This window comes from Agrilus planipennis, unplaced genomic scaffold (assembly GCF_000699045.2).
Source record: "Agrilus planipennis isolate EAB-ADULT unplaced genomic scaffold, Apla_2.0 scaffold54, whole genome shotgun sequence".
In the NCBI taxonomy this organism is placed as follows: Eukaryota; Metazoa; Arthropoda; class Insecta; order Coleoptera; family Buprestidae; genus Agrilus; species Agrilus planipennis.
The window spans coordinates 499044-526981 of record NW_020439000.1 but is presented as its reverse complement, the minus strand read 5'-3'; the positions used below and the strand labels follow the sequence as shown (position 1 = coordinate 526981).

At 31.7% G+C, this 27938-nt stretch overlaps 6 protein-coding genes and 1 long non-coding RNA gene across 16 annotated transcripts in view; 4 read left to right on the top strand and 3 right to left on the bottom strand.

Moving 5' to 3' along the window:
* Nucleotides 1-533: 533 nt before the first annotated feature.
* On the bottom strand, nt 534-8871 carry LOC108734386 (protein lingerer). Of its 6 annotated transcripts, none has more exons than XM_018465933.1 (17): nt 8764-8871; nt 8009-8137; nt 7585-7790; nt 7333-7522; nt 7002-7271; nt 6668-6933; nt 6014-6403; nt 5684-5950; nt 4983-5249; nt 4152-4413; nt 3823-4044; nt 3612-3769; nt 3128-3415; nt 2702-2956; nt 2434-2616; nt 1854-1883; nt 534-938 (listed from the first exon to the last, which is right to left on the bottom strand). In XM_018465933.1, the coding sequence occupies exons 2-17, from the start codon at nt 8097-8099 to the stop codon at nt 843-845; spliced, it is 3441 nt and encodes a 1146-aa protein (XP_018321435.1). In that variant the 5' UTR covers nt 8100-8137; nt 8764-8871; the 3' UTR covers nt 534-842. The 6 variants fall into 6 exon arrangements, with proteins under 6 accessions (XP_018321435.1, XP_018321434.1, XP_018321438.1 ...); XM_018465932.1 differs by having other exon boundaries at nt 8691-8777; XM_018465936.1 differs by having other exon boundaries at nt 6668-6930; nt 8691-8777.
* Nucleotides 8872-9700: 829 nt separating this feature from the next.
* Nucleotides 9701-10444, top strand: LOC108734388 (probable 28S ribosomal protein S16, mitochondrial). Its single transcript, XM_018465941.2, has 3 exons — nt 9701-9968; nt 10026-10185; nt 10240-10444. The coding sequence occupies exons 1-3, from the start codon at nt 9855-9857 to the stop codon at nt 10371-10373; spliced, it is 408 nt and encodes a 135-aa protein (XP_018321443.1). The 5' UTR covers nt 9701-9854; the 3' UTR covers nt 10374-10444.
* Nucleotides 10445-10543: 99 nt separating this feature from the next.
* Nucleotides 10544-13276, bottom strand: LOC108734387 (receptor expression-enhancing protein 6). 2 transcript variants are annotated; one of them, XM_018465940.2, is made up of 5 exons: nt 13160-13276; nt 12188-12335; nt 11898-12130; nt 11712-11835; nt 10544-11623 (listed from the first exon to the last, which is right to left on the bottom strand). In XM_018465940.2, the coding sequence occupies exons 2-5, from the start codon at nt 12315-12317 to the stop codon at nt 11595-11597; spliced, it is 516 nt and encodes a 171-aa protein (XP_018321442.1). In that variant the 5' UTR covers nt 12318-12335; nt 13160-13276; the 3' UTR covers nt 10544-11594. The 2 variants fall into 2 exon arrangements, with proteins under 2 accessions (XP_018321442.1, XP_018321441.1); XM_018465939.2 differs by lacking the exon at nt 13160-13276 and adding an exon at nt 12588-12720.
* Nucleotides 13277-14669: 1393 nt separating this feature from the next.
* Nucleotides 14670-15595, top strand: LOC108734390. Its single transcript, XR_001937372.2, has 2 exons — nt 14670-14790; nt 15310-15595. It is a non-coding gene; the product is annotated as an uncharacterized LOC108734390 (long non-coding RNA).
* A 101-nt stretch (nt 15596-15696) lies between these two features.
* On the bottom strand, nt 15697-20196 carry LOC108734367 (PX domain-containing protein kinase-like protein). Its single transcript, XM_018465901.2, has 9 exons — nt 19944-20196; nt 19698-19886; nt 19539-19635; nt 19258-19484; nt 18655-18898; nt 18343-18585; nt 17984-18276; nt 17765-17912; nt 15697-17644 (listed from the first exon to the last, which is right to left on the bottom strand). Exons 1-9 carry the CDS (start codon nt 20043-20045, stop codon nt 17430-17432), a joined length of 1758 nt encoding a protein of 585 aa, XP_018321403.1. The 5' UTR covers nt 20046-20196; the 3' UTR covers nt 15697-17429.
* Nucleotides 20197-20463: 267 nt separating this feature from the next.
* Nucleotides 20464-21338, top strand: LOC108734379 (proteasome subunit beta type-2-like). Its single transcript, XM_018465921.2, has 3 exons — nt 20464-20631; nt 20682-20875; nt 20946-21338. Exons 1-3 carry the CDS (start codon nt 20541-20543, stop codon nt 21276-21278), a joined length of 618 nt encoding a protein of 205 aa, XP_018321423.1. The 5' UTR covers nt 20464-20540; the 3' UTR covers nt 21279-21338.
* Nucleotides 21339-22092: 754 nt separating this feature from the next.
* Nucleotides 22093-27938, top strand: part of LOC112904831 — a 154068-nt gene continuing 148222 nt past the window's right edge. Inside the window, exons 1-2 of one of the 4 annotated variants that reach the window (XM_025975883.1) lie at nt 22093-22832; nt 23089-23286. In XM_025975883.1, the coding sequence (XP_025831668.1) occupies nt 23245-23286 (42 nt within the window). In that variant the 5' untranslated portion in view covers nt 22093-22832; nt 23089-23244. The remainder of the gene's footprint in view (nt 22833-23088; nt 23287-27938) is intronic. The other 3 variants (XM_025975884.1, XM_025975882.1, XM_025975881.1) reach the window with 3 other exon arrangements.

Sequence of the window (27938 nt, the reverse complement as noted above, 5' to 3'; positions counted from 1 at the left end):
GAAAAAAGAAAAACCCAAAGCGATATTTACAGTCATATAATAATTAATTTTTCCGTTTTCTTTTCCACTAAAATTTAATATTGTAATATGTATATAATTATTTCGAAAAAGGCTGCAAATTGACATCTATTTTTAAAACTGTCCAACATATTCGATCATCAACCATCGAATTATTTTATCGTTAATTTGATAATAGAAAGCGTGAAATATATATAATCCGTTAGTTAACGAATTAATCAACTATCCTCCTACTACCAAACACTTGTGTGTGAAAGTAAATTCAAAATAACTCTGGTAAAAGCATTAAACCAATCAATAATAATATATCGATTTTTATACAAGAGGAACTGGCAAATGTGTAAGAGCCAATGTACAATAATAATAGAGGTGGCAGTTCGTCTTGTATAGGACTACATCGTCACCACAAATCATCATCGTCATTGCACGACAAATACAGTATGCATTTAAATAAAAAAAAATAGACAATAAAATACACCAGACTGCCAATAATAATAAATTAATAATAAACTCGGTGTATGTATACAAAGTAATAATTTATTAATCGTAGAAGTAGTAGTAATAATTATTAATATGCCGCTTGTTCGCGGCTAGAAACTAAATGCAAAAGGATGACTCGAAATCAAGTCATCGTCTTTTCTAAAGCCATACGCTGCTTGGGTCACAAATGTTACTTTAAATATAATTACACAATAATATATATTATTAAAGGATGCGGCTGCGGCTGCGACTGTCATTGCAGCAGTAGTGATTTGGTGGAAAAAAGCAAAAAAACCGACGACGGAGAAAAAGAGGGATAATAATAAAACTGAATGTCGCGCTTTTTATGCCTGATTCCAGTAGGACGTAGGGTACTGCTTATTCCCGGACTTTCCCTGATTCGCAGCTTGCGAACGTTGGCCACTACTGTTGCTAGACTCCTGCAAAATAAAATGGAAAAGATGTTTTTAATATATACCCAATATAGATAATGAAAATACCTGGAAAAAAAATAGGTAACTGCATTCTAAACTATAATTGCCAATTTTTAACGTTACAATTCAATATAATACAAGAATTATATGAACTATTTCAACCCACACAATTTCGCAAGATAATAGCAGCTAACAAATCGAAAATCATTGTATATCAGTCGCTAGAGCATGTATCTAGTTTGTACGAGTCAGCACCAAATTATTTTCATAGAAAATTACATTATCTAAAGTTTAAATAGTTAACGTTACACTACCTTATGTTTCAATATTACAACAACATTAATTTGAAATAGTATTATAACAACAAAATTTTCACTCTTCATACTATTTTAATAAATTTCACGAAGTTTATGCATTGCACATTACGTATTAGATTTAAGAATTAATATTATTCTTATAAAATCTGAAATTCGAAGAAAATAGAGACTATTAAAAGGAATAAACTAAAAAAGAAACTCGCCCTAATTTAAGGGTGAGCCTCTTCATTAGTTTTTAATTTTCTACTACTTGTGATAATTGATAATTCAGACTGCTTTCAAGTTGCGCATTTTTTAATAAGCAAAAGGTGTTTATTTAATTTTTAAGATACATAATTTTGTTCGTTGTACAGTAGTTAGTTATAGAAGTGTCTAAAAGTGAGAAGAAATAAAGCAATGTGATAAAACATAATGAAATAATAAAAAAAGCGTGTGCAACAGAAGGTTAGGATAGATGAAAAACAACCACAAAATATGGACAACTATGTCCTTAACGGAGGTAAAAAACCCATCACGACTATAACAGCAAAGATTAAACAAAAGGGATATAACGAAAAAAGCAAGAGGCAGAAGCACGGTTTTAATCGGCGGGTGGGTGACTTACCATACGCCGGTTTTGGTGCCGTACTTCAATCTACAAGCAAAAGAAAATCTAAATAACTAAAAAGGGAAACAAAACATGCTGAAGTGGCATCGGTATATCCATAACGCTAGACATCGCTTTTTAAACAACGACAATAAATATTTTTCATAATGCCAAATTTTATGTATACTGAAAGTATAACACTTAAAAGAGAAAAATAAAAAACGTGCAATTTTACATAGAATCAAGATATAAGTAATTTATTGCAACTGAACAACACTTATTAAAGAAATTAATTTCAGAGAAACCTGAACGTTTAAAGAAGCTAAATTGACATTAATTTTATTTTACAAAACGCGTATTTTTCTTGAAATGTTGATGTTCAATACATGTGCAAGTTCAAAATGACCCAATTAAGAAATAAAGAAAATCTTTTTGTATATGCACATAACATTTTTTTTTCTCTTTTGAATAAGTTTCTACGTGATAATTTAAATTAAAAACATGTTTGCTTATGTACTTTTTAATCCTTCTTGGAAGAGTTTCTATTTAAGGCTTACGAACTAAAAATAATAATAATACAGTAATTTGTATCACATACCTGATGTAAAGGCTGATGCATCAACTGAGTCGAATGGTGCTGTTGATGTGGGGCTATTGTGGGGATATACATTTGGGGCCCGTAACCTGTTCCACTGGGCGCCAGTCCCGCATTCTGACTACCATGGAGCGGTCCAGTAAATGGAGGAGGCGTGCCCGAATGAAAACCCTGCTTCTCATACGACTGTAACCGAAATAGCCAGTAATTACAATATAAAAATATAAAGAGATAAAGTTTGTTTGTGAGTTGTTATAAAGGAAAAACATACATTGACTTTGCCTAATGCTGTATGAGATTTTCCATACACAGCTGTGAGATCGTTTCCGGTAGATCCAGTAGATGACGAATTGGCAGCGGCGCCCTTGTTCTGACCCTGTGTGTTGCTCATGTATCCCCCTTTGCCGTATTCTTGTGACTGAGACAGGGCGTCGTAGCCTGACCCATATCCAGAAGCGTACGTCGCGGGTTTTGGGTACTGGCTCGTACTGTTCGATCCGTGAGCATTTGTGACAGTTGGCAGTTGCTAAAACAATAAATATGTCGTTATCATCACCCTACTTATTAAACAGGAACTAGAGCTAAGTAAAAATTGTGGCAATATTACTAAATTTACAGAATCAGTCGAAAAAAAGAAACTGAAATTTGATGAATTTTACTTTTACTTTCTAAAGCAATTTTTTATTTTTTTACTTACAGGATAAACAGCCCCAAACTGGTATGTGGGTTGCATGGGATTGTATGCGGCCGCGGTGTAGAAGAAGGGTGCGGGCCCTGCAGTTTGGGCAAGCATAGGCTGTGCTTGCTGATGTCCCTGCGTGAGCGTGTTGGTCTGTTGGGAGAGGGTTGATGGGACTGGCGAAGTGTTATCACCGCGTGTGAACCGTCCATCCGAGATCGAGTAAGCCACGTTAGCCAGGGCGCCGTCGCGGACCGCCGCCAGCGTTGTTGGCGTCTGATAACTCATGTCATAATAACCGGTCGTCTAAAGAAGGAAAATTAAAAAAACAAAAATGGAAAACACCCTAAAAGGAAATTATATTTTACAAGAAAAAAATGGAAAAAGGACTTCCAAAGGGTGTAAAAGAATTTTTTATGGTAATTTATATTATCCATTTTATATTACAAGAAGATTGCTAACATAAGAAATAAAGACAAAAAAAGAGAAGTTTAAAACTTACCATGTGTGGAATCCTTTGTTGTAACAATTGCATATCTTCGAATGAATAAATGGGTTGTTGGAAATAGGGTATTCCCTGGCTCATTATATACTGCGTACTCATCACGGGGGCAGCAACACCAGGTGGAATATTCGACATAACACTACTTGTATTTTTGGCTGTAAATAGAATAAATCAAGAGGTAATACGGAGAAAAAAATAATAAACTCACCTAATGTGGTTGCAGTCTTAGTTCCAGTCGTGGTTGTTTGAGAGAGCGATAATGACGCCGTTGTTGTATTGACGCTACTGCTCGTGTTCGTCGCCGAACTGGGTGTCGTCGTGTTGCTCGTGTCGTACGAAGAATCCTTCAATTTGTTACTCGTCGAATTGTAGGTACTGTACTGATTAGTGCTAGACGACGTGTTGCCAAAACCGGATGTGCTATTTAAACCTAAAGTAAAAAATTACTTATGATTTCTTTGCGACTGTAGTACAGTTTATGAAGATGTCTTTTTACCTTTTTGATACAGAACTCTAAAAAAACCTCTGCATATTTACCTGCATTCGAACCGTAGACCGATTGACTAGCGTTATGCTGATAGCTTTGATTGCCTGCGGCTGCTGTGGCTGTTTGCGCAGGATAAGTATTGGCCTGGCTGATTGAAGGGAATCCTCCAGATGATCCCGAGTTTCCTTGGTACGAATTCGACGAATACGCATTCTGATACCCAGCCGTAGCACTGGAAGCGTTGTAGGATCCGGCATTACCGCTGGAGTAACTGCTGCTACCCTGATTAGCCGTGTACGAACTTGTCGTTGTCTGAAATGAAACATAACATCTCTTGTAAGTCAAAGCACACCAAAATTTTATCGAAAATTCTAACTTTTTGCTAAATTTAAATCAGAATTGTTTTATTTTCAAAGGATTGTTTTCAGCGATACAGACAAAACATTTATCATAAAAGGTGTTTGTCTCGCCACAAAAATCCTCGAAGGTCGTTATCCAAACATCATTTTTTGCATTGTTAATATGGTAAGAAAATTTCCTGATAATGAACTACTCATAGAATACAACAAAACAACAGTATTTACATGTATCAAATACAGTAAATTGAATATTAATATAATTTAATGTCGTAGACACAAAGATCGTTATTTATCGAGGGTGACATGCATTGCTGGACAGAAAAGTTAATAAACAGAAAAGGTAAGCAAAAAATTAGTTAATTGTACACATTAATTTTAATACCCAGTATACGACAATCCTCACGAAAAAATAATAATACGAAGACTACACCAACGATCCAATTAATCGATCTCCTGCTTGCCTGCCACCCTACTTAATAAAAAGAACGGTACGGCGCCCGTCGCGACGCTATACAGACTCACCTGAGCGGGATTGTAACTAGACGAGTTGTAGTTTTGCGCCGGATACGCAGTCGAAGTCTTTGTTTGATACGAATTGTACGTGGACGAAGGAGCGTACGAATGTGTGTCAGAAGCTTGCTTGTTAATGTCCATGGTAGGCGCCGACGAAGGCGCCACGACGCCAACCGCCGCCGCGTTCGTCACCTGCGCCGAACTCCTCGACACCGTGTTATACGTATTCGTCAGGTGTTCGCTAGTTTGCTGCGGCATTGCGTCCGTGTTCGAAAGCTAACAAATATAACACTCAATTCGCACACGAAACAACAGAATTATAATAAAAAATGACGCGATAATCTACCATGATTGTTATCAATAAATAAACCCTTTTTAAATACACCTGTATAAATAGTGTTTCTATATGCAACAGTATTTTATAAACGATTTTGCAAGCTGGTCCTTTAAGTCTTTAATTCTTAAAGTTACATTGATAAATAACCGCACTTGCTCTTTAGATTTTATTGTTACTTTTATTACAAGTTAGTAATGTTAAATAACAGTGCTTTAGTGCAAAAAAATAACATAAAATGGTAGTAGTAACATAACACCCCTTTTTAGTGATTAAAAATATATATTTGGTTTGCTGATAGTAAGCGTAAATAAATAACGAAGTGCATGTTCTTGCAAGAAAAATAATATATAAGAAACAAAGACTTTTAACTTACGTTTTGCGAAAGCGCTGAAGTAATACTGCCTTGGTTGCCCTGCTTTGTGGTCGAATACGCGTCGATTGAGGGAGCGTTTTGTCCCGTCTGACTGAGGTCAAGATTCGCGTTTGCATTCACACTATTGGTAGACTCATTTTGAGACGCATACTTGTCCCCATCAAATGAATTGCCATCCGACATAAAATCCATGGCTCCGAACTGTACGTCCAAAAACCCGATGCTACTATTCAGATCTCCAGGCATTTCTACTGCACTCGAAGGTATCTAGAAAAAGGTCACATTTTTAAAAACATTGTGATTTTGTCAAAGAACAACATTTACACTAACCTTGGATGGTGGAGGTACACGCGCCCTCTGCGTCTTCGCTCTGGTGGTGGCCTGCTGCGCTTGTCCCGTGTGTTCATTGCCTGTGCCCCTGTAGTAAGCCGTACCACCATACGAATTCTGCGCTGGCGCACCGCCGTAAGTTTGTGGCGCACCGCCGTAAGTCTGCGGCGCACTGGCGTAGGGCTGAGATCCGGCCGTGGGTGCCGCTGCATTTGCATTGACGAACACTTGTCCCGAGTTGTACTGTGCTTGCGGGGGCCCGGCCGCTGCCGCTACCGAAGCATTTCCATATTGCACGGATTTGAGAGTTTCTGAATTCTGTTGCGTGAAGTTGCTCAAATATTGCGTCTGTGCCGCGTTCAGCGGGCCACCCACCATTGACGTGGGACTCTACAATAAGACAACAAAAAAAGTGAAACAAACAGTATTTAAATTATTTACTGTTCATATAAATTTTAGTTAGTCAGTTGTAGCCGTTCATCTAAGAGTTTGGTTCAATTGCGAGTGAAATTGTCAGAAGACAAAGTACTTATCTCAGACATTTCCTCGAACGTTCCCAAACCTCAGTCTCGTCATCGGTATCATCACGTTAATAAAAATTGTTTAATGACTTCAAAAAATGCAATCATAGAAAGAAGAACACAAAAAGGTTACCATTGAGGTAATTGGATTAGTTCCCTGGTTGTGCATATCCATTGCATGGGATAATTGCTGGGCAGCAGAACCAAGGGTGGAGGGATCAACGATCGACGGGGGTTGCATGGTACCGTTGGCATCCAGATTCGAAGCCACATCGATTCCGACATCTGTATCCCCTTGCTGTTGTGTGCTAGGCGTGAACACTTTCGTATCGGCCAAACTACCAGTGTACTCTTCGGTGGACCAGTCATCCGTGGTCGGAAAATCGTCCCACACTTCTTCTGAAACGATATTTAACGTAAGTTATATTAGTTATAAAAAATAGTTATTTATTTAGAGTTAAGCGAACCTTTGTTAGTCTGGGACGAAGAAAAGGTGACGGTTGTGTTATTCCAACTGGTCGCATTGTCCCAAGTATCGATCGGGCGGTTGTTGAACGAATTGTTGTTACGGTTACCACCGCGGGGTGGATAACGTCCACCTGCACGACCGCCACCTCTTCCTCGTCCGCCACCACCACGAGTCGGTCCCCCTGATCGACCCCGTCTTTCTCTTCTTTCTGACTGACCGCCCTCGTCCGTGTTGTTGCGTTCATTTTCCTTGTTTTCTCTTCCTTTCCCTAATAATGTAATATTAAGACATTAATGTTTAATATTAATAAAAAATTATTAATTGCTTACATCCACGGCTGTCATTGTTCCTCCCGTGAAGACGTGGGGGTCCACCACTTTTGTTCCGAGATTTGTCTTTGTCCCCTGACTGAGTCTGATTCTCATTCCACTCACCAGTCCCTCCAACATCTGCACCATCACCCTTGCTCACTGAAGCTTGCCTGTTCTTTTTTTTCTTGCTTCTAGTTTCCCATTCACCCTAGAAAATTGTTGGTTACTTTTTCAAATAAAAGCAAATATGTATTTTCCTTGACTAAGTACCTCTGTGCCTTGTTCAAACAGCATATTAACAGCCTGATCGGGATCATTGTCACATTGTTGTAAAGCAAAGCACACCTCTTCTTCTGAACGCTGAGTGAACTCTATCAATTTAAACACTTTTTCTTTTACATCAATTTCAATACTTTTTTGTGATTTTGCTCCTTCTCCTGCGCCAATATGTTGTGACTTATCATTTGATATTTTTCCTGCAAAAAGGTATTTACTTATAAGGTATATGAATAAATTATATTCTTTGGCAACTACTTATGTCAATAACTTTAAATTTAGTGGTTAATTTTAAATGATAATTACACTGGTGCATGTGTATGCCAAAGTAGTTGAAATACCACATGCAAAGAACAAAGCATGTAGCAAAGAATCTATGTCTTTATAGATCATTAATTGCTTATGGCAAGTTTTTTACCTGTATCTCCTTTGTCCTGTTTATTTGATTTGTTAGTTTCTCCTTTTGACCCTTTACCACCTTTCGAGGTGGATTTAGTATTTGAACTCATCTTTACAGTATATGTACAGGTTAGTATATACAACTTATCTGAAAATAATTACAAACTGACAATTAAAAGATGAAAATATTACCAAATGCTTAAAATACCATCTTCATAAAATATATTACTAAATAAATAATCCACAATTTCTTATATTTTGTTTAAGGTCAAGGTTACTTATAGTTAAGACTTTTTGTCCAATATCATAATTGAAAATTGGAACAATTTATTTTTACATTATTAGCAGAAATAGAGCTTCGTTATGATTTAAAATAATCGCAAACTAGCAAACGTGATATACACAAAAGAGAAATCGAAAATTTTTACATTAACTGGTGTCAGATTTACCAAAAGTCGAAGTACGTTTTCACATGAAGTAAATCACTTATTACGATGTAATTAATTAATACATCTTTACAAGTAAGAAACATTTATAATGGCCATGTGGAGGGACGCCATTTCAAGCAATGAAGAATTGTCTTTTGACATATAGCAAAACTAAAAATCGGTAAATTCGCCATTAATACAAAACAACGTCAGAGCGTGGGCATTACGACAATTCGCGTGATAAGAACTAACAAAATAAAAAATTAGAAATACCTTAAGCACAAGCGATGTATATTAAACACTAAAGGCAAATACTAAAAAACTAAGGACGTTAACCATACCATACCTGTAAAAGCCGTAATACACAATAATGCAACTATCAACTATCCTATCAATCACGTGATCACACCGAAACCGAAATGATTCAGGGCGCCATACTTAAAAAATTTCAAACCACTGATGTTTTATTCATATTACTATAATACTCAATGGTTTAACCCCCTTTGTCTTACTATTTTTTTGAAAAAAATACATATTGNAAAAATATCTGAAAGAAAAAAGTTTATAATAAGGATTTTTAAAAAGTTTTAAATTTCACAAATATTACCTTCAGATATATGTATATGGAAAACCGACCAATAAACAGTGCCAAAAAAGGGTCCAAAAAACAAACAAAGGCATAACTAATCCAGTATTTCAACCACCTTGTTCTATCAGCAGATTCGCTATCCAGTGCAATAATAGATCCATAAACAGGGTACAAAGTTCCAATTAAAATACTCATTATCTTACTTGCATAATAGTAAAATAATATTATAAATACAAAAACAGATGCAGCTGAAAAAGAAATATTTAAATTATAACACAAAAACTATTCCCTGGTGTAACAACCTGATATTAAATGAACAAACTTATCGTTAACTGCGTTATTTGTCGATAAATCATCTAATTTTTCATTTTCTTCAACATTTTCTTTGTTTGAGTTTACATTATTCCTTTGCATATAATATTTATTAGTTATACTTGAAAGTATATTCATATTTATTTAGCGCACTTTACTTAAGGACTTAAAATTTTTGCTTTTATTTTGTAAAATTGTAGGTTAATTAATCATTACATGACAGTTTTGATAACGATAAATAATAAGTTTATCGCAGGTATTATTATTACTTAAAGTTAATTACCTTCTAATAAAATCTACAAACAATTATATTTTCATATTTACGTTTAAATATAAAATACTGCAATGCATATTGGGTTGCATAATTTTGTTGAAGTATGAAGTAGAAGAATTTATAACCTACAAATATTACCATTTAATATTAATACAATTTAATTATTTATCATTATAGATTAAATTAATTCGTTGTGTTTTGTTGTTCAGTTCCAAATAATACCAAAATAAATACCAAATACAACCTTTAGTTCAGTTTAAAAATGCTACCCCCAGGAAGTGGTACTGGACAGTTTTCTCAATTTTCCAAAAAGGCTATAAGATTTGTAAGGAAAGGGTGCACAAATAGGCCTTTTTTTCATATAGTTGTTGCTGAGGTAAATCAATATTTAATCATTTTCATATCTGTAAGTCTGTATGACTCTTTTAATTAGCAACGTAAGGAGCAATTTATGCCTGTTATTGAACAAGTTGGTAGTTATGACCCTATACCAAATGAGTACAATGAAAAATTAGTGTCTTTAAACTTTGAAAGGATACGTCACTGGATAGGAAATGGTGCGTCAATTTCTCAACCAGTTCAAGAACTTTTGGGTAAACTGTATAGTTTTATCAAAGACCTTTATAACGAAAGTTATATAATTGTAGGATTGTCTGGCTTTCTCCCTATTCACCCAAGATCTTATATGACAGCCTGGAGAAATAGGAGGGCAGAAAAATTAAATGATTCAGTCGAAACTAAAGAAAAAGCAGAAAATGTAGATAGTCAAACTTCCAAGTAATTCTTTGTTATATTATTTGCAAATTAGTTTTTTTTTTGAGTAGAATTAAAATTAAATTAAATAACAATCAACTGGAAGTTTCTTCACCTTAACAGTTCAATTTTGGTTTAGAGGTAAAAAAAATTTTTGTTTGTTCTTCAACTGTAGAAAAAAAACTCCAAATTTCTAAATTGTGTATATTTTAAACATGATCACTTTTTTACTTCATTATACATAGAAAACAATACAAAAAATTTACAATACTTCCATGGAAAATAAACCAATTCCAAAAATCTCCAATACATCACATTTTAAAAGGTGCAAGCAAAGCATAAAGTGCTAACAACCTGTTAAATCAAAGGATATACATTATTATTAAGATCAAAAATTATTAAATTTCTTTATAAGAGAGATATTTACATATAAAAATGGATATTATTCTTATTCGATATCTAATGAAAAATGTAGTGTTATAAAACGATAATTGTAAATACAAGAAAATGATTTCATCAAAAGAAAATTATTTTTATAAAATAAGAAAGTGTTAACAAAAATTTTAAGTACAAATAATATATTCCCTGCAAATTAAAAATTATAACATGAGTTTGTTAAACTTAAAATTTTATGGATATTACAATATAGCAAGGAAGAACTATAGCCAAGTAAAATTATAGCATTAATCTTAAAATCTAAAGAAGAAACGGCTGTTATTTTAATGAATTAATGAAAAAATATAACCAGAAATTGTGTAATTTATATTACATTTCTGTTGATATTCAACATTTTTTCTGTTGCTGATTATATTGGAATTTTTACCATAACTAATTATGTCATTTGATTAATTTAAGTTATGTAGGACTAATATTTGTTAGATAATTTCAATTTAAGGTTTGAAAAAAATTATTTCTAAAAACAACAAAATTACGAACTTCAAATATTTCTGTAGTTCTTCCATTTTAAAAGTTTAATTACTTAATTGTAGGGAATTGGCATTTACACTTATCACATGTAATTTAAAAAGAATCACATTTTTCTTACAAAGCTAGAAGTGGAATGATAACATTCAAGCTAATAATTCTTATAAAAATAATTTCTCTTTTATGAATCTTCAAAATTTAACATAATTTTAGCAGTAAAGATGAAGGAAGTGTGTCTTTTTTGTAGCCTGGCATACTTAAAGCACAATCAATAATAATTTGTAAATTTGTAGAGGGACTGTTTACTTGTAGTTACAGAAGTTGTTTACTTATCTTTTCCTAATAGTTTGGAAGCTGGAATAAATAAAGTCAGGCAAGTAAAAAACAATTTTAAAAATGCATTAAACTGCAGCCTATTTAGACTTTTTAAATTCCAACTTACCTGAGGATATCGCTTCATCAATGTTACCTTCGTGTTTTAAGAAGTATGGCCTAATAAATTTCGTGTAAATTATCAGTGAACCATTAAAATCAGATGGCAACATCAACCAAATGAAGAAGATGCACTGCAATATGAATGAAACCATTTTCATATAACAGAAAGATATTTAACCTGATATTAACATACTTTAGCAAGCCAATATAGAGGAAACCACCCAACAATAAGATCAGCAAAAAATTCAATGACTGAAAAAAGTGCATAAACGACCCAGTACGTCAGTAAAATTGTGTCATCATCTTTTTGGGGGGATTCAATTGCTTTAATAGAGACATAGGCAGGGTATAAAAATACCACTGTATTACACACCAGCTGCCCTGCATAGCCAAATACTAGCCACAATCCCAGGATAGTAACGCTTCCTTTGGATAAAATGAGTTAAATTTATAGTAATATGATGTAGATATAATAAACAATACCTATAAAAATGAAAAGTCGATCTACGCCTGTCTTTCCTTCAAGAACATCAAGTACTGTAGTCCACGGTTTTGATTTATCACGTAACGAAACTTCTAGTTGATTCTTTAAATCCATAATTTTTCCAGCCATGCTGTGTAATTGCTTGCACTAAATTAAATTATAAATTGCAAAGGTCATTAATAAGATGACGTATGTAATGATAAGGTTATGATCTTCAAAGTTTTGCGATACAGGAAATATCAACGCTGCCAACAGAGTAATATTAACGAACTAATGAAAATACAGTGATTCTAAACAAGTGCCTAACTATTAAGGAAATGTCAGGATATCGATTTCTTTTTGTATGATTTGGTTCTTGTTTATTTAAATTTTATTAAACAAGTATCACAAGTTATTTACCTCTTGCAACGACATTCTCTCTAACTCTTGAGAGTAAGCTCACTTTTGATAAAGTATCAAAAATACGTTTAATTTGAAGAAATTGCACTAAAATTATTACAATTCATTGTGTCCAAATGACAATTTTATTGAAGTTTTCATTTATCTGACATTTGGAAACATGTAAACACTTTTGTTATAAGTATTTACACATTCTTTTTTTTTTAAAACAACCAACATTTTGTTGACTACGATAATCTGATGCTGCTAATTTGAATTCTGATTAATGAAATGAGAGTATTCAGGGATAAAAACAACAAGTTTGCGGTACTTATACAGGTTTATCTTGGAAATTAAAAATCGAAATTAGAAATGGGAACTCCTGACCACTGTTGCAGTGTCACTGCAATATTCCGGAAAAAGTTACATACAATGCTACCAAAATCATCAACATAGATAATAGATCTACAAAGTTATATCTTCGTTGGTGTGTTGTTACCTAACAAAGGGTCGTTTTTCTTTTCATAAGCAATTTATCACAGTTTCTTATTAAAAAGTAAGATATTTACGTGGTGTTTTGAAAAAAATATTACCTTTAACTATTCACTCATTCTAGAAAATCATGAAGTCGTTGATGAGACTTGCACCTCAGATGAGGACAATCACCCAAACTAGGAATATGTCTGCCCTTTCGGGCCCCCCAAGTTATCGTATGTCCTTTCAAGAAAAAGCAGCTCATGGGTTGGTTATGTGTGTAGCATGGTTTGCATTTCCCACTTGGGTTTTGATTAATATTAAAAACTACAGAGCGCAAAGTTCAGAATAAATTAGTAAATATTCAATGTAGTCACCTAAAAATAACGTATCTATTATATTAAATTGCTAATAAACGATTTTTAAAATTAATTAGTATGCGTTATTTGTCGTCATTAATTTTTTTAAAATAGATGTGCATAATTTTTGTCAATTTATATTTTTTACCTATTTATTTTTTAAACGCACTGTATATTATAAAACTGTTAATTTAGACAAGTACAGGGTGTTAAAATTGAAAGTTCTTGATAGTTTAGGTTTATGTAATGCGTGTAGCAAAAGGATGGAAAAAAGCGGTCTTAATTAAATTACATTTAATAAATTAATTCATTCTACCAAATTACGGAATTGGTAAATATTCGGAAAATTGGTTTCAATTTTTTATTCCTTATCTTCGGTTCATTCAACATACAAAATCGATAAAGTCTATTTTTACTTTCGTAGATATATATACAACAAACCTTTTCAATGTAACAAATTAAGCCTTGATAAATTTTTAATACAGCTATGTGCGCCTAAAGAATTTTTACAACCCATGTGAATCCCCCATCAAAACTTTATGTAACCGAAAAAATCTCATACTAATAAACTAAATATTGTTAAAAATGCAATTAACGGAATGTAGGGGACTTATAATGCATACTAATTAAAACAATTTGTAATATTTTCATAAGTATACGAATACAAATAGGGCCGTTGAGAAAATTCGGACTGCAAATCAAAGTCAAATTATTTAACATGCGAAATGTTTTCTTTCAAAACATTTTTTTGATAAAAAAAAAATAGATTGAAAGTTCCGATTTTCCCTTTTTCCTCTTTTCCTCGACAACCCTGGACTCAAATAATAAATTAATGATATTATACTTACATTATAGATGAAATAAAATTAATTGATAAGAGAAGATGTGCGTAGTTGTGCGTTAGTCAAAATTGAATTCGATTTCTATTTTTATGAAACATGCGCTGTGCGTATAGATCTTCTTCTACGTGCAAAATATCACGTATGTTTAACGCATAAAACTCGTAAAAAAATAAAAATACTTACTAAAAAATACAGTCCTTCTCCGGAGGGCACATAAAGCTCATAAAAGAATTTTAACTGGGAACAAAAATAGCGTCGCGTTCGCACTCACTAATAAGGAATCATACTGACGATAATACAATATATAATACTTTATTGGATATTTTACGTGTATCGCATACCTTGAGAAAGATATCACCGTATTCGAGTTCTTGTGTGCGTTATTTACCTACCGCAAATTTCCGATAAGTGGTGATAATCGGTAAGTAAGCATTAAAAACCTAGTTAAAGGTGTTATTTTGCTGTCCGTTCGTTTTGTATTCTGTCTAATATTCTTTACTGCTATCTTTTCAGCTGATCTTCGTTAATTAATATCCACGAAACTAAAAAGTAAGTTCGAAATATCTTTTTCTACATAATGTACAATAAGTATATTATTAAATATTTCACTTTTAAAACCTGTATAATCCTTACATGTGTGGATTATTTTAATCAAACTCATATGACTATTATGTAAATTAAGTGAATAAATTGTTTAGATGAAGATACACTGCCACAATTAATTCTGTTTAAGTAGCCAATTTTGGAAGGACCACTTTATAACTTTAATTAATTATGTCTTATGAGGTCACTACAGCTTTCTCTACATGTCGTTTAAAAAAAAAACGTAAAACGCGTTTCGACCCCCAAACTGTCATCTTCAGTTAATTAGACTTTTTTTGTGGTATTTTGGGTTTCACTATTTTTTTTCCAGTTCAACAGAACTCCACTTAATTTTATTAATCATTGCTTTAATTATATTGATAATTTAAGCAATGATTAATAAAATTAAGTGCAGTTCAACAGAACTCCACTTAATTTTATTAATCATTGCTTTAATTATATTGATAATTTAAAAAACTCTTTTAGACATGAATTTTATGAGAATACTTGTGAAGAACTTGCCCCAAAAGGCAATTGGCTCGCAAATAAGACATGGATCTGTAGTGTCTGCTCCTCCACACTACAGGATGTCCATGGCTGCAAAAATTACCCATGGAATAATATTTTTCGTCGCTGTATCGGCCTATCCCGCTTGGGTCACTTTAAATATTAAAAATTATCGAGCACAGCAACAGTAAATGTAAAGTTATTGTAATTTCATTCCTAATTGTAGAAAAGTTAGAAAATAAATAAATGTCATTATTTAATCGTACTTAAATCTACGTTTGATATGTTAGGAAATAATTAAAACACTAATTTAGATTACAAGAATTTAATTTAATACATATAGGATATATTGAATACTTTTTTGTTTGGTTCTTTGGATATTATTTGAATAAGTCCTAAAGTTTAGATTTTAGTATACATTTACAGATATTAAAACATCAATACTATGATATTTCAGTAATTACTAACACCAATTAAAATTAAGTCTACAAAAATAGACATTAATTTTAAGCTATATGTACTTATATCTCGTACAATAACATTTAAAATTCACCACTATTGCTATTAATACTACTGTAGTGATTACTTTTTCTTACTTTACAAATATTTTGGTAACGAATTGTGTATTTGAAAAGCTATTATGCAAAACACATAGAATAAACAAGGATAAGCAATTATTCCAACAAGCTTCTAGAGTAAGAAATATCAATTACATTTTTTTCAAGTTGATTGCCTTTTTAGAGAGATACTTTTTGGCAGTTTCTGACATAGACACTTAAGGTTTAGAAAAACGTACCAAACATAACAACGCTTTAATTTTGGAAATTCGAAAACGACCAGAAATTTTAAACAAAATCAAAGCATAGTAAACAATCGATAGTGTGAACAATATAATTAAGAAAATAAACATACATACTAATACATACTTATTAAAACATAGCAGTAAATACACAAAACTGCTCTTCAGCTAATACGATTGGGGAAGTACCGAAGTACGGGAATTTACAGCAAGTACAATAGCAACGGCAAAATATCAATTTTTAAAGCAAGTAAACATTCGTTTCTATAAGCGAATGTTTAGTTTGTTCACGGTATATGGCGAATTAATATAATTAATTTGCACCTTCACATTACGCGGGGTTTTCACACTATCGAATGAATGTCTATTGTACTTTGATTATAGTTCTCATTTCTTGTTTGAAATAAGACAATTATTGTTTTAAAGTAATGATATGAAAATATATATTTCTTTTAAACAAACTGTTAACCAATTGTTTGTGCTTGATACTCATTTTTTATGTAAGGCTTTCCGAGGTAGTTGTAAGTTTCATATACACTTCCACTGTCTCACTGAATATATATTGGAATGTAAAATAATATATAATAAAAACGACTAACTTAATAGGAACATAAAGTGGAAAATAAAAAGAAATATATGATTTTAAAAATTAAATTTCTTGAATCGAATTAGTCAACTTATTTGAGAATTAAAACAAAAACAATTTATAATAATATTAAATTAATATAAAATTATCAACAATTAAAAAAATATTTACAAGAATCACATTTCATAATTTCACTATAATATTGCAAATTCACTGAAAATTTATTTTATTGTTTGATTCAAGTAACGAGAACAAATACTGAAAATGCCAATGAATACCAAAAGCAATTATAAACAAGCAATTTACTGCGTACTTTTTCTTTTGATGAATCAAAAATGATTATATTTTTTGTGGTGATTATCGACTAAAAAAAAATAATTTTAAGAACAAGCAAAGATAATTAATATTGCCTACATTCTAATTTTAAAACGACTATACTGTAATTTATATGCACTTTATAATTACTGTAAGTAGTTTTTTTAAAGCGAAAAACTATTTTTGTATTTTGGCATTAAGAACTGTTTATTGGTTCAAAAGTGTCTAACACTAAATCGAGAGATTTCTCTAATTGTGTGAATTATCAAACTAATTAATTAAGTTATAGATATGGACATTTGCAATTTCAAAAATTAAAACCGTTCTACAGTTCAATGCCGTTCATACAACATATTTATTTCTGTCAGATTTATAAGTTGTTGTTTTTAAAGACAACTATCAAGTAACGGAAGATGATTTCTTGCTGGTTTTACGTAAAGCAGATTTATCGAAGTTACAAATGGCACCGAGAAGAGCTGACCGGTCTTTCGAGACCGCGGACAAGTCTGGTGGTTTCGACGATCCGTTTAAAAGTGGGGGTGGTGGAGGCGGTGGGGCTGGTGCCGAAAACGGTGGTGCGGGGGGCGGAGGAGACGACAAAACGTTTGGTGCATCTGATATTGGGTAATTAACATTATTTACTACGTTTAGAACGGATTTGTAGGAATCTGATATTTCAAAAGATTGTTGAAGATTGACAAGCTTTAGTGACCCTACATAGGAAACGTTTTTACCTGACATTGAAGGAGGTGTGATTGTTCCAACGGAAGTAACAGTGCTGGCACTGTTCACGCTGTCTGATCTTTCCCCATTCATCCCGTCGTCCTTTTCTTTTTCCTTTTCTTGTATACTCCGTTGACTTTGCAATTTCTGTTCTTGTCTCTGAAAAATAAATTATTTAATAAATCATGCAGTAACGGTCTAACGAAGAAATATCTTTTTAATTTCCTTACCCTTTTATGCCTCTGCTTTTTCTTCTCCTCTTCGGAGCTCATCATTTCCTGAACTTTTGACATGCGTTTTTGACTTCGCATCATCTTCTGCTCGTCCTTGAGACGTTCTTCAATTTGTGCTTGAACATTTTTCAAACGTTCCTTAATCGACGAAGGGATCTTCAGTTGTGCTTTATCCTCTGAATTGAATACTAAAGCAACTTTTTGGAAAAATGGCATAGAAAGAAGATTTTCGATCGTCGGAAGACCCGTCTTGCAAGCTTCAGCCGACAAAATGGACTCCAACACCTTTTCTAAAATACAATAATTAATAACAATAAATAAATCCACCCAACGATTTTGTGTAAAAATAAACTTACTCAATTCTGGTGAACATTCCCCTGGGAGTTCGTTGAGGGAGATATCTCGCAAGGGAACCCCAAAAGTCATTTCATAAAGCGTGTGGCCAAAGCAATATACGTCGATGGATTGCAACGAAAAAATTTTACGATGCTGCATAAAATACGGCCTGTAATATGATGGAACACCTAGTATACCATTTTCTATATCCAAAAGTTTTGCTCTGCCTTCATCTATTAAAATATTACTGGCATGTAAATGACCTAAAATTAAATTACACATCAAGAAACTGTAAAAAATAGGAAATGTGAGTATAAAATTCTGTTTTTTACCATACGGTAGTCCTTTGTCATGCAGGAACTTGATGGCCTCCAGTATTTGACGCCCGTAAAGTGCAATTTGGGCATTATCCAGGTGATTATGAGCCTTTGAGTTTCCATATTTTTTCATAAACGGTTGCTTTGGTTTTGAGTCATACAGGATGTCTCTTAAAGAACCATCTTTAAAGAATGGTCTCACCACAAGACCACCAACGTCGGTGCATAAGCAAAGATCGATTGGTTGCACAAATGGATGCTGTATCAGGTAGTGATAAAAATTATAGTTCTGTTAATGATATATAACATTGGAAGCAAATAATTACCAATGAGCAAGAAAAAACACTTTTATACATTTAATTATACATGATTTTCAATACTATTCAATTAAGAGTATTTAAGTTATTGAACTAGTCATATGTGATTTTATTATGAACTTTATATTATTATAAACTGTAATCAATTAAAAAGAAACAATTTACATAGGTAGCAGGTATATTTTCCCTATCACTTCTTCAAATTTTAGCAAACAATTGATACCAAACATAAAATTGCAAGCAATATAATAGCCTTCAATATAGAAAGACAATAATAAAAAATAAGAGTATTAAACTATACCTGCATCAATGATAAGCTTTTAAAAACTGCTTGCATATCTTTTTCACTGAGATATTTATCTGGTCCATACTCAGTCCAACTTGCCAACTTCTCATTTTTAGGTGTATTCTTATTTCTTACTTGATAATAATGTTTCCTTATTCTCCAGCCAATATCATCCAAGGGGCCTATTACTTCCCAGCCTACTTCACTTCTTAGTGCTAAAGACACATGTTGCAAAGCAATTTCTACAAATTAAATTTTATAAAAAATGTAAATACATTTATCATTTGGCTGTTTACCTCCAAATGGTCTACAGTAATTAGCTGGATCCACAAATGCCTTTGCAGGCAGAGATGACATCAAAATTGGATTCATTAAAATTGTGTTTAGGTACTTCTGCAAATTATTTGTCAATTAATCCAATATTATATATTTATATAGGATTGAAAATGAAATACCTGCAGCCCTTTTTGTCGTTCAGAAACAAATTCAGGATTTAGGTTTCCAATAAATTTTTTGGGTGGTAGAGGCAAGGGAATTCCCGAAATTTGTAACTGAGACTGCAAATTGACAAAATCATTGTACCTTTTGTTCACTATCCAAGTATTATAACGAAATGGGCCTCTTTGGACTCTAATTGTGTATTCCTTAAAAACAAATGATTTAATTTAAATATTTCAAAGAAATTATTGAAAAATAAATACTATATGCCCATTAATGTTTCTCCAATTTTCAATAACACAGGACAAACATTCTGTATCATCTAGCAGCACCTTTTTGGCCGTTTCTTGTTCAAATATAGCCATTGAAGAGGTAACCTCTGCACCACTGTTAAATCCATGAGATTCTTCGTCATCAGTATTTCTATCAAAAGTTTATTTCTGCATTATAAGCTGCAATTTAATAACATCCAAAATCGCAAATCAGAGCTATCACTTACTGTCACTTTATTGTGGTTATGTTGTAATTCTATATGTATAATAGAAATTAAGTAATTTATTTTATTATAATTCTCCCATAATTCTGAAATTCTACTCTTCTTATTAAAATTTGTCTTTTGAGACTTATGGTACAACATTAAAAGAATATAATTCAACATAATAATATTTTCAATAGCTTTTAAAATTTGGCGTTACTTTTGTCACAATCAAGATAATAGAATTGAATTTATATTTTATCTATGCTACTAGTCAATGATACATAATTTAATTATCTATGGGTTCATAACCTTAAACATACCTTGAAGAATTGGAAACATTACAAGGCATATTTAAATTTGAGAATTTTAATAATAATTTAAAATGGAATGCATTATTGGAATTAAATTTAAAGATTTCGCTATTGTTGCTGCAGATATGACAACTGCCCAGAGCATTATTGTCATGAAAAATGGTAAGAATATAAATTATTTCGTGGTTAAGGGGTTAAGATTTGTTCTTTAGATGAAAATAAGTTACACAAGTTGTCTGATAAGCTGGTTATGGCCATTACCGGAGAACAAGGAGATACCACACAGTTTGCTGAATACATAGCAAAAAATATTCAGCTTTATAAAATGAGGAATGGTTATGAACTTAGTCCAAATGCTGCAGCAACTTTCACCAGACGTAATTTGGCAGAAGCATTAAGAACCAGAGTAAGTGAACTGTTTCAATATAATACAATTCATTTAGAAGTATTGCCAATCTTTACGGTTCATTGTTTAGAATGCATACCATGTCAATCTTCTTCTTGCTGGTTATGATGACCAAACTGGGCCTGCACTGTATTTTATGGACTACTTGGCCTCAATAGCTGAAGTTAAGTATGCAGCCCATGGCTATGGGGGCTTCTTTTCACTGTCAGTTATGGACAGATACTATTTAAGCAACATGAACCGGGAGGATGCTTATGAACTTATGAAAAAATGTGTTAGAGAAGTTCATCAACGATTAATTATTAATCTTCCTAACTTTAAAGTACAGATTGTTGATAAGAATGGAATTACAAATTTGCCTGATATAACTGCAAAAGGTTTAGCTACTGAATTAGCTTCTTAATTTGTTTTTATTTACTACATTATGCATAAGGCTTTTAAATAAAAGGTTTCTTTCTAATAATTATTGTTTTAATTTGAATGAGAACAAATAAAAAGTACAAAAATAAACTAATTGCAAGTAGCAATATACAAACTATGTTTGTAATTGCTGTAACATATTTATTCTTCAAAAATAAGTAAATCGAAGGAGCGTAAATAATAGGCTAATTTCAAAATAAACTATTATATAAGGTCAATAATGTAATTTCTTGCTGAATACTTAATTTTTAATTGTGTTTTAGTTTTTTCAGGTTGCTAATTTGTTCCCATTTATGTAAGTGTATGATGGGTGGACTATACGGCTATAGCATTTTGAATTTAAATTCAAAATTGCGGAAGTACTACAATTTGATTGTAGTTAAATTAACACCAAAAAACGAAAACATTTTGCAATAAATACTATCTGTTTTACTATTTAGTGTATTTTTAAATTGGTGTTTGCTACTTGTACGTAATTTAGTTCTGTTTTTTTTCGATGCATAAGAATTTTGAAGACGTAGTTTTTTTTCAATAATAAGGATTATTTTAATAAAATAGATCTTAAAAATTTATTAAAGAGGACGTCAATTATGTTTGAATGGTTAAAAAATTAACAGCAGTAGCAACACTTAAATTGTTTTTCAGAAAGATATACATAGATAAAAAGTAAATAAATAATGTGTAAATAATATATATTATTGTTAGAAATAGATTTATCTAAGGTAAATTATTAAACGCATTCCTTTTGGCTTCATTATTCTATTTTCAATATTATTTATTTTCCTACTTAGGATTGCAACTTACTGTAAAATGGGTGGTCTATATGCGGTCATGATAATTCCGGAATTTGACTGTAAGACGGGTTATCTACATAGCCGTGATATTTCGAATTTAAATTCAAAATTACAGAATGTCCGCGAACATGGTTTTATTTAAACTATAAAACGAAAAATGGTAAATTTGGTAAATAGACCTTCTGTTATTATTGTAGCGTTGTTATATTAGATTTAAATCGAAGTACATGTTAATTTATTTTATTTGCCAAGGTAAGAGCAAGTTTGTCGTTTGATTTTATTAATATTACATCTGAGTAGTTCACTAAAAAGAAAATTGAACTCGTGTTCATGTTTATTAGTTATTTCCTAACAAAAAACACATCAATATTTTCTTTTGCACAAAAAATTGATACGTATAAGACTAGTAAATAGGTGTACGAAGTTTTGTGATCAATTAATTTTGCAGCAATTATGTATTTTATGTAAGTTGTGACGCTTGTCTTTCGCCTATTTATCTATTAAGACCTAATTAAATCTCTTAAACATAATTTATTTCTTTTATCGTACACTTATCGTTTGTTTCGACTTTTTATTGGCTCCCTCTCTCAATTTCTCCCTACCATTTCATTGTCTTCTGAAGAGAGAAGAGTGCTGTGTATGTAACCATAGATAATGTGTGAATTTCCATTTATGTTCAAAGAAAAGTGAGTATAAAATTAACATGAAAACATGCCGGCGTTATCAGAAATCCATTAATTAAGGTATAGTAAAGTTTGTTAACTTCGATTTTCATTTAAATCCATTCAGAAATTCCCAATACTTTAGATATATTTATTAGGTTGTTTTGTGTGACCTGAAAACGTAATTTTCTTGATAGCGTCGACTTATCTTATGATGACTCATTCTTCGGAAGCAATTTAGTTTTGGTTTACACAATTTATTAGACGATTTATAACATCTTTTTGTGTATTATTATGATTTTTATCATCATTAAGTAGATATTTTTATTAATAACAGATCATTCGATTGACCGATTGAAGTCCCTATAGGGAATGCGTTCGCGAAATGTTGGTGCGTTCGGGAATTGTAAGGGAAAGTGCTCCAGTGTTACTTTAAGTTATGGGATAGTATGAAATGGTATCTAGTATCCAGTTCATTAGCGAATGATGGAGAATGGGCATTGGAGAATGGAACTATGTGCATTTTAATCACAAAGTAAGTGAATCAATTGATGAAATCATTTGATGTTTTTCAATGTTGAATAATTTTGAATTCTCGGATTTTATCAGATCTTTATTTCGCTCAAAGTTTTTGATATTTTTCGAGAAATTCTTACACGCCAAACATAAAATGTGAACAACATCACTTATTTCATTACAAACAATATCTATTTTGTATAGTAATAGATAAAAAAGTTTTTCTTACTGAATTGTCTATTTTGTAAGTACATAAGGGAATTACCAAATTAATGAGGAATATGTCTAGTAGTTTAGATAATAACCTGTCTAATTTAAATGGTAATACGCAAGCATTTATTGGTGATAACTAAACAAATTTTAAGCCAAAATTTTATACCTTTTCTACTTCTATCTAGACGTCACGCCTGCCAAAACGGGCACAGACCGCTAGTATAATATTAAATTAATTATAAATACGTTATAATCTTTGTATTATAAAATGTACCAATGTATGTTAGAAGGGGCTGTTTGTTATTATTATCTTCGGAAAATCTTTCTATATCGAGTTTATCTGGGTTCCATAGTTGGAACTCCGGTCCAGAGTACCCTTTTCATTAACTAAGTGAGAGTATAGCTGATTGTAATCTTTTGTACACAACTTTGGGATTATAAAAAGTCGATGGTAATTTTGCAACGTTTCTAGAAAATAGGTGTTCTAATTTCTCTTTTCTGGATTATCGTAAGAAATTGTCCATGTATGTAGGACATCTTCTGAATATGTTTCCCTCATAGCTTTTTACAATTCTTTGGATTTCGTATTTGAGTTATCCTTGTAAAACGCGGAGGAAATTTCAAAGTCAGCTGCGAAGAAGACAGACGTCTACGCCGCAATTTCCTTCAATAATAATAGTCCATTTTGGCAGAAACTATTTTTTCATTAGAATAATCTTTTCAATGATTAACGAGTTCACTTTTACTTTTACACAATTAACAATTGCATGGAATAATTTTTTATGTAATTTCTATAATCAATCATGATATTCGTTATAGTCATTGATCATTGTTATTCTCAGTGTTAATAACGATTTCATTCGTACGGCACTAATAACGCTTACTAATGATACCATGACTTCTCTAATTCTTGTCCCTAGTGATCAGCAAAGTACTTACCCTTTCTTCAACGCACAAATTGACCTTTTAGGGAAAAATATAGTAGAAGGTACTTGAAAGAATTAATAAAAAAATTGCTTTGTCTCTATATTTTAACCATTGACATAGGAACAAAGAACACATACTCCGAGAAGATTCATGTAGATTCTTTTTATAAAACATTGATAAAATTTCTTTTATTATATATTCAGTATTAAAATCTAGTAAAGCAAACCGAAAATTTCAAATACTAAAAATACTTTTTTCCAAGAAAAAAAATAGTTTAACTCATTAATCCACCGGAAGTAATAATTTTTCGTTTAGTCTTGCGTATTTGATATTGGTCTCGAACATTCGTTGATGATTTTAGTTTTGGTCCTGTTCGTTTGGTTTTAGTCTTGATATTGGTCGTTCTGTCTTGGTCATGGTAAAACGCGACTTGATNTTTTTGAGAAAAGCAATTTGTATTTTATTTAAAATACTTTTCCAAATGTATTTTCTATTTGTAAAATGCAAAATACATTTTTGCCGTTAAAATTTTAGCTAGTACCAATCGCCGATCAAACATTATATAAAATAATGAATGAAAGTTGGTCGCATTGACCTTTGAAGGTATTAGAAGCTTAAAAAGACGACAAAGAGACATTCCATGACTGCCTCGCAATTTTTTAGCTGAAAAGAGCATAAGAAATTCTAAACTCCTTGAAAAAGGATACTCTAAAATATTAGATCGATATTTTTCCGGGTTCATTGTCATGGTCCATGGAATTTTGAAATTCAATTGATACCTGCCAACTCACCACTTATCGTACCTTTAGCAAGAAACTACGAAATTCTATGAATTACGACAAAACAGCCCTCAAAACAATATCGAATTGATATACCCCAGCTGTGTAAAACTGAAATTCAAAATTCTTATAAAACGATTCGAAAAACTTCAGTTATTAGATAAAACCAAAGCTAAAGAAACTATATATGGATTCCATTTCTTTCTCTTATTATACAATCTGTAAAAGATTAGAAACAAAATGGGGTTGTAAATATTTTGATATAAAATGATTGATGTTGATTTTACATGAATAAAATTATTTGTAATTTAGTTCCATCTAATGAAACTCTTTGCCATAATAATTAGGCCAGTGTTATAATCTTTTGTATATAATTTGACTTCAACTACAGCTTACTGGCACAGTGATAATTTACATCACCTGTTAATGTTCGAAAAAAAAAAAAATTAAAAATAATTGATACCTAATCATTAACTTTATGATGATGATGATGATCTAATAATTCTTCAGGAAAACATGAAAAAATTTCAATTAGATCAGAATGACCAGGTTAATTGAAAGGTTCTTAATTATTATCGATAAATTTTAGAATATGTCCATGTTGATTTAAATTTTTCAGCAAGTAATGGTTGATTATTTCAAAGGAACACTTATCGGTGATCACTAGTGATCTGTTTATTTGTTTTGTTAAGTGTTTATGCAAAATATTTAAGTTTCAATAAAAATAGAATTAATATATATTTTTCTCACTCAACTGAATTGTCTATTTTGTAAGTACATAAGGGAATTACCAAATTAATGAGGAATATGTCTAGTAGTTTAGATAATAACCTGTCTAATTTAAATGGTAATACGCAAGCATTTATTGGTGATAACTAAACAAATTTTAAGCCAAAATTTTATACCTTTTCTACTTCTATCTAGACGTCACGCCTGCCAAAACGGGCACAGACCGCTAGTATAATATTAAATTAATTATAAATACGTTATAATCTTTGTATTATAAAATGTACCAATGTATGTTAGAAGGGGCTGTTTGTTATTATTATCTTCGGAAAATCTTTCTATATCGAGTTTATCTGGGTTCCATAGTTGGAACTCCGGTCCAGAGTACCCTTTTCATTAACTAAGTGAGAGTATAGCTGATTGTAATCTTTTGTACACAACTTTGGGATTATAAAAAGTCGATGGTAATTTTGCAACGTTTCTAGAAAATAGGTGTTCTAATTTCTCTTTTCTGGATTATCGTAAGAAATTGTCCATGTATGTAGGACATCTTCTGAATATGTTTCCCTCATAGCTTTTTACAATTCTTTGGATTTCGTATTTGAGTTATCCTTGTAAAACGCGGAGGAAATTTCAAAGTCAGCTGCGAAGAAGACAGACGTCTACGCCGCAATTTCCTTCAATAATAATAGTCCATTTTGGCAGAAACTATTTTTTCATTAGAATAATCTTTTCAATGATTAACGAGTTCACTTTTACTTTTACACAATTAACAATTGCATGGAATAATTTTTTATGTAATTTCTATAATCAATCATGATATTCGTTATAGTCATTGATCATTGTTATTCTCAGTGTTAATAACGATTTCATTCGTACGGCACTAATAACGCTTACTAATGATACCATGACTTCTCTAATTCTTGTCCCTAGTGATCAGCAAAGTACTTACCCTTTCTTCAACGCACAAATTGACCTTTTAGGGAAAAATATAGTAGAAGGTACTTGAAAGAATTAATAAAAAAATTGCTTTGTCTCTATATTTTAACCATTGACATAGGAACAAAGAACACATACTCCGAGAAGATTCATGTAGATTCTTTTTATAAAACATTGATAAAATTTCTTTTATTATATATTCAGTATTAAAATCTAGTAAAGCAAACCGAAAATTTCAAATACTAAAAATACTTTTTTCCAAGAAAAAAAATAGTTTAACTCATTAATCCACCGGAAGTAATAATTTTTCGTTTAGTCTTGCGTATTTGATATTGGTCTCGAACATTCGTTGATGATTTTAGTTTTGGTCCTGTTCGTTTGGTTTTAGTCTTGATATTGGTCGTTCTGTCTTGGTCATGGTAAAACGCGACTTGATCTTGGATTGTATTTTAATCCAATGTTCCATTTATTTATATTGTTGTTGGCGTATTAAATATTAGAATCGTGTAACCACGTACTGATTGTATTTTCATGATTACGATTTCCTATTGCAATCACTTAGTTGCCCGGATGCATATAACTTCCCAGCAGTTGTCTACGACCTGGCATTAAACTAAGGCGAACAACATCGCGTTCTAGGAGCACATTTTGTTCGTAAAGTTGTTTCCTCGGGTTGCTAATAAACTATTATAGTTGTCACTTATTGATTCACATGGTTTAATATTGAAATGTGGCACGACATAGAATAACTTTCAGCTTTGTCGATTGGATTATGTTGTGGAAGTGCAGAACTTTCTATGTCAATTTTCCGTTCGATATTTCAATTGAATTTTTATGAGTGCTAGGAGATAAAGGGTAATATTTTTTCATCGTAGTTTTCAATGAGGACTATGTACTGCGTACTTTAAAGAATTTTTGTTGAGGTAGCAATCTAGGAAATTATTAATGTTTGATGAGAGAGTCAGTAAAAGTTTTATTGTTATTATTTTGATATACTTTTTCCTTAAACCATACGATAAACANTGTTTCTTTAAAAATTATTTCAAGTTTCTTAATTATTACAATTAAATTTGTAATATCAACTAAA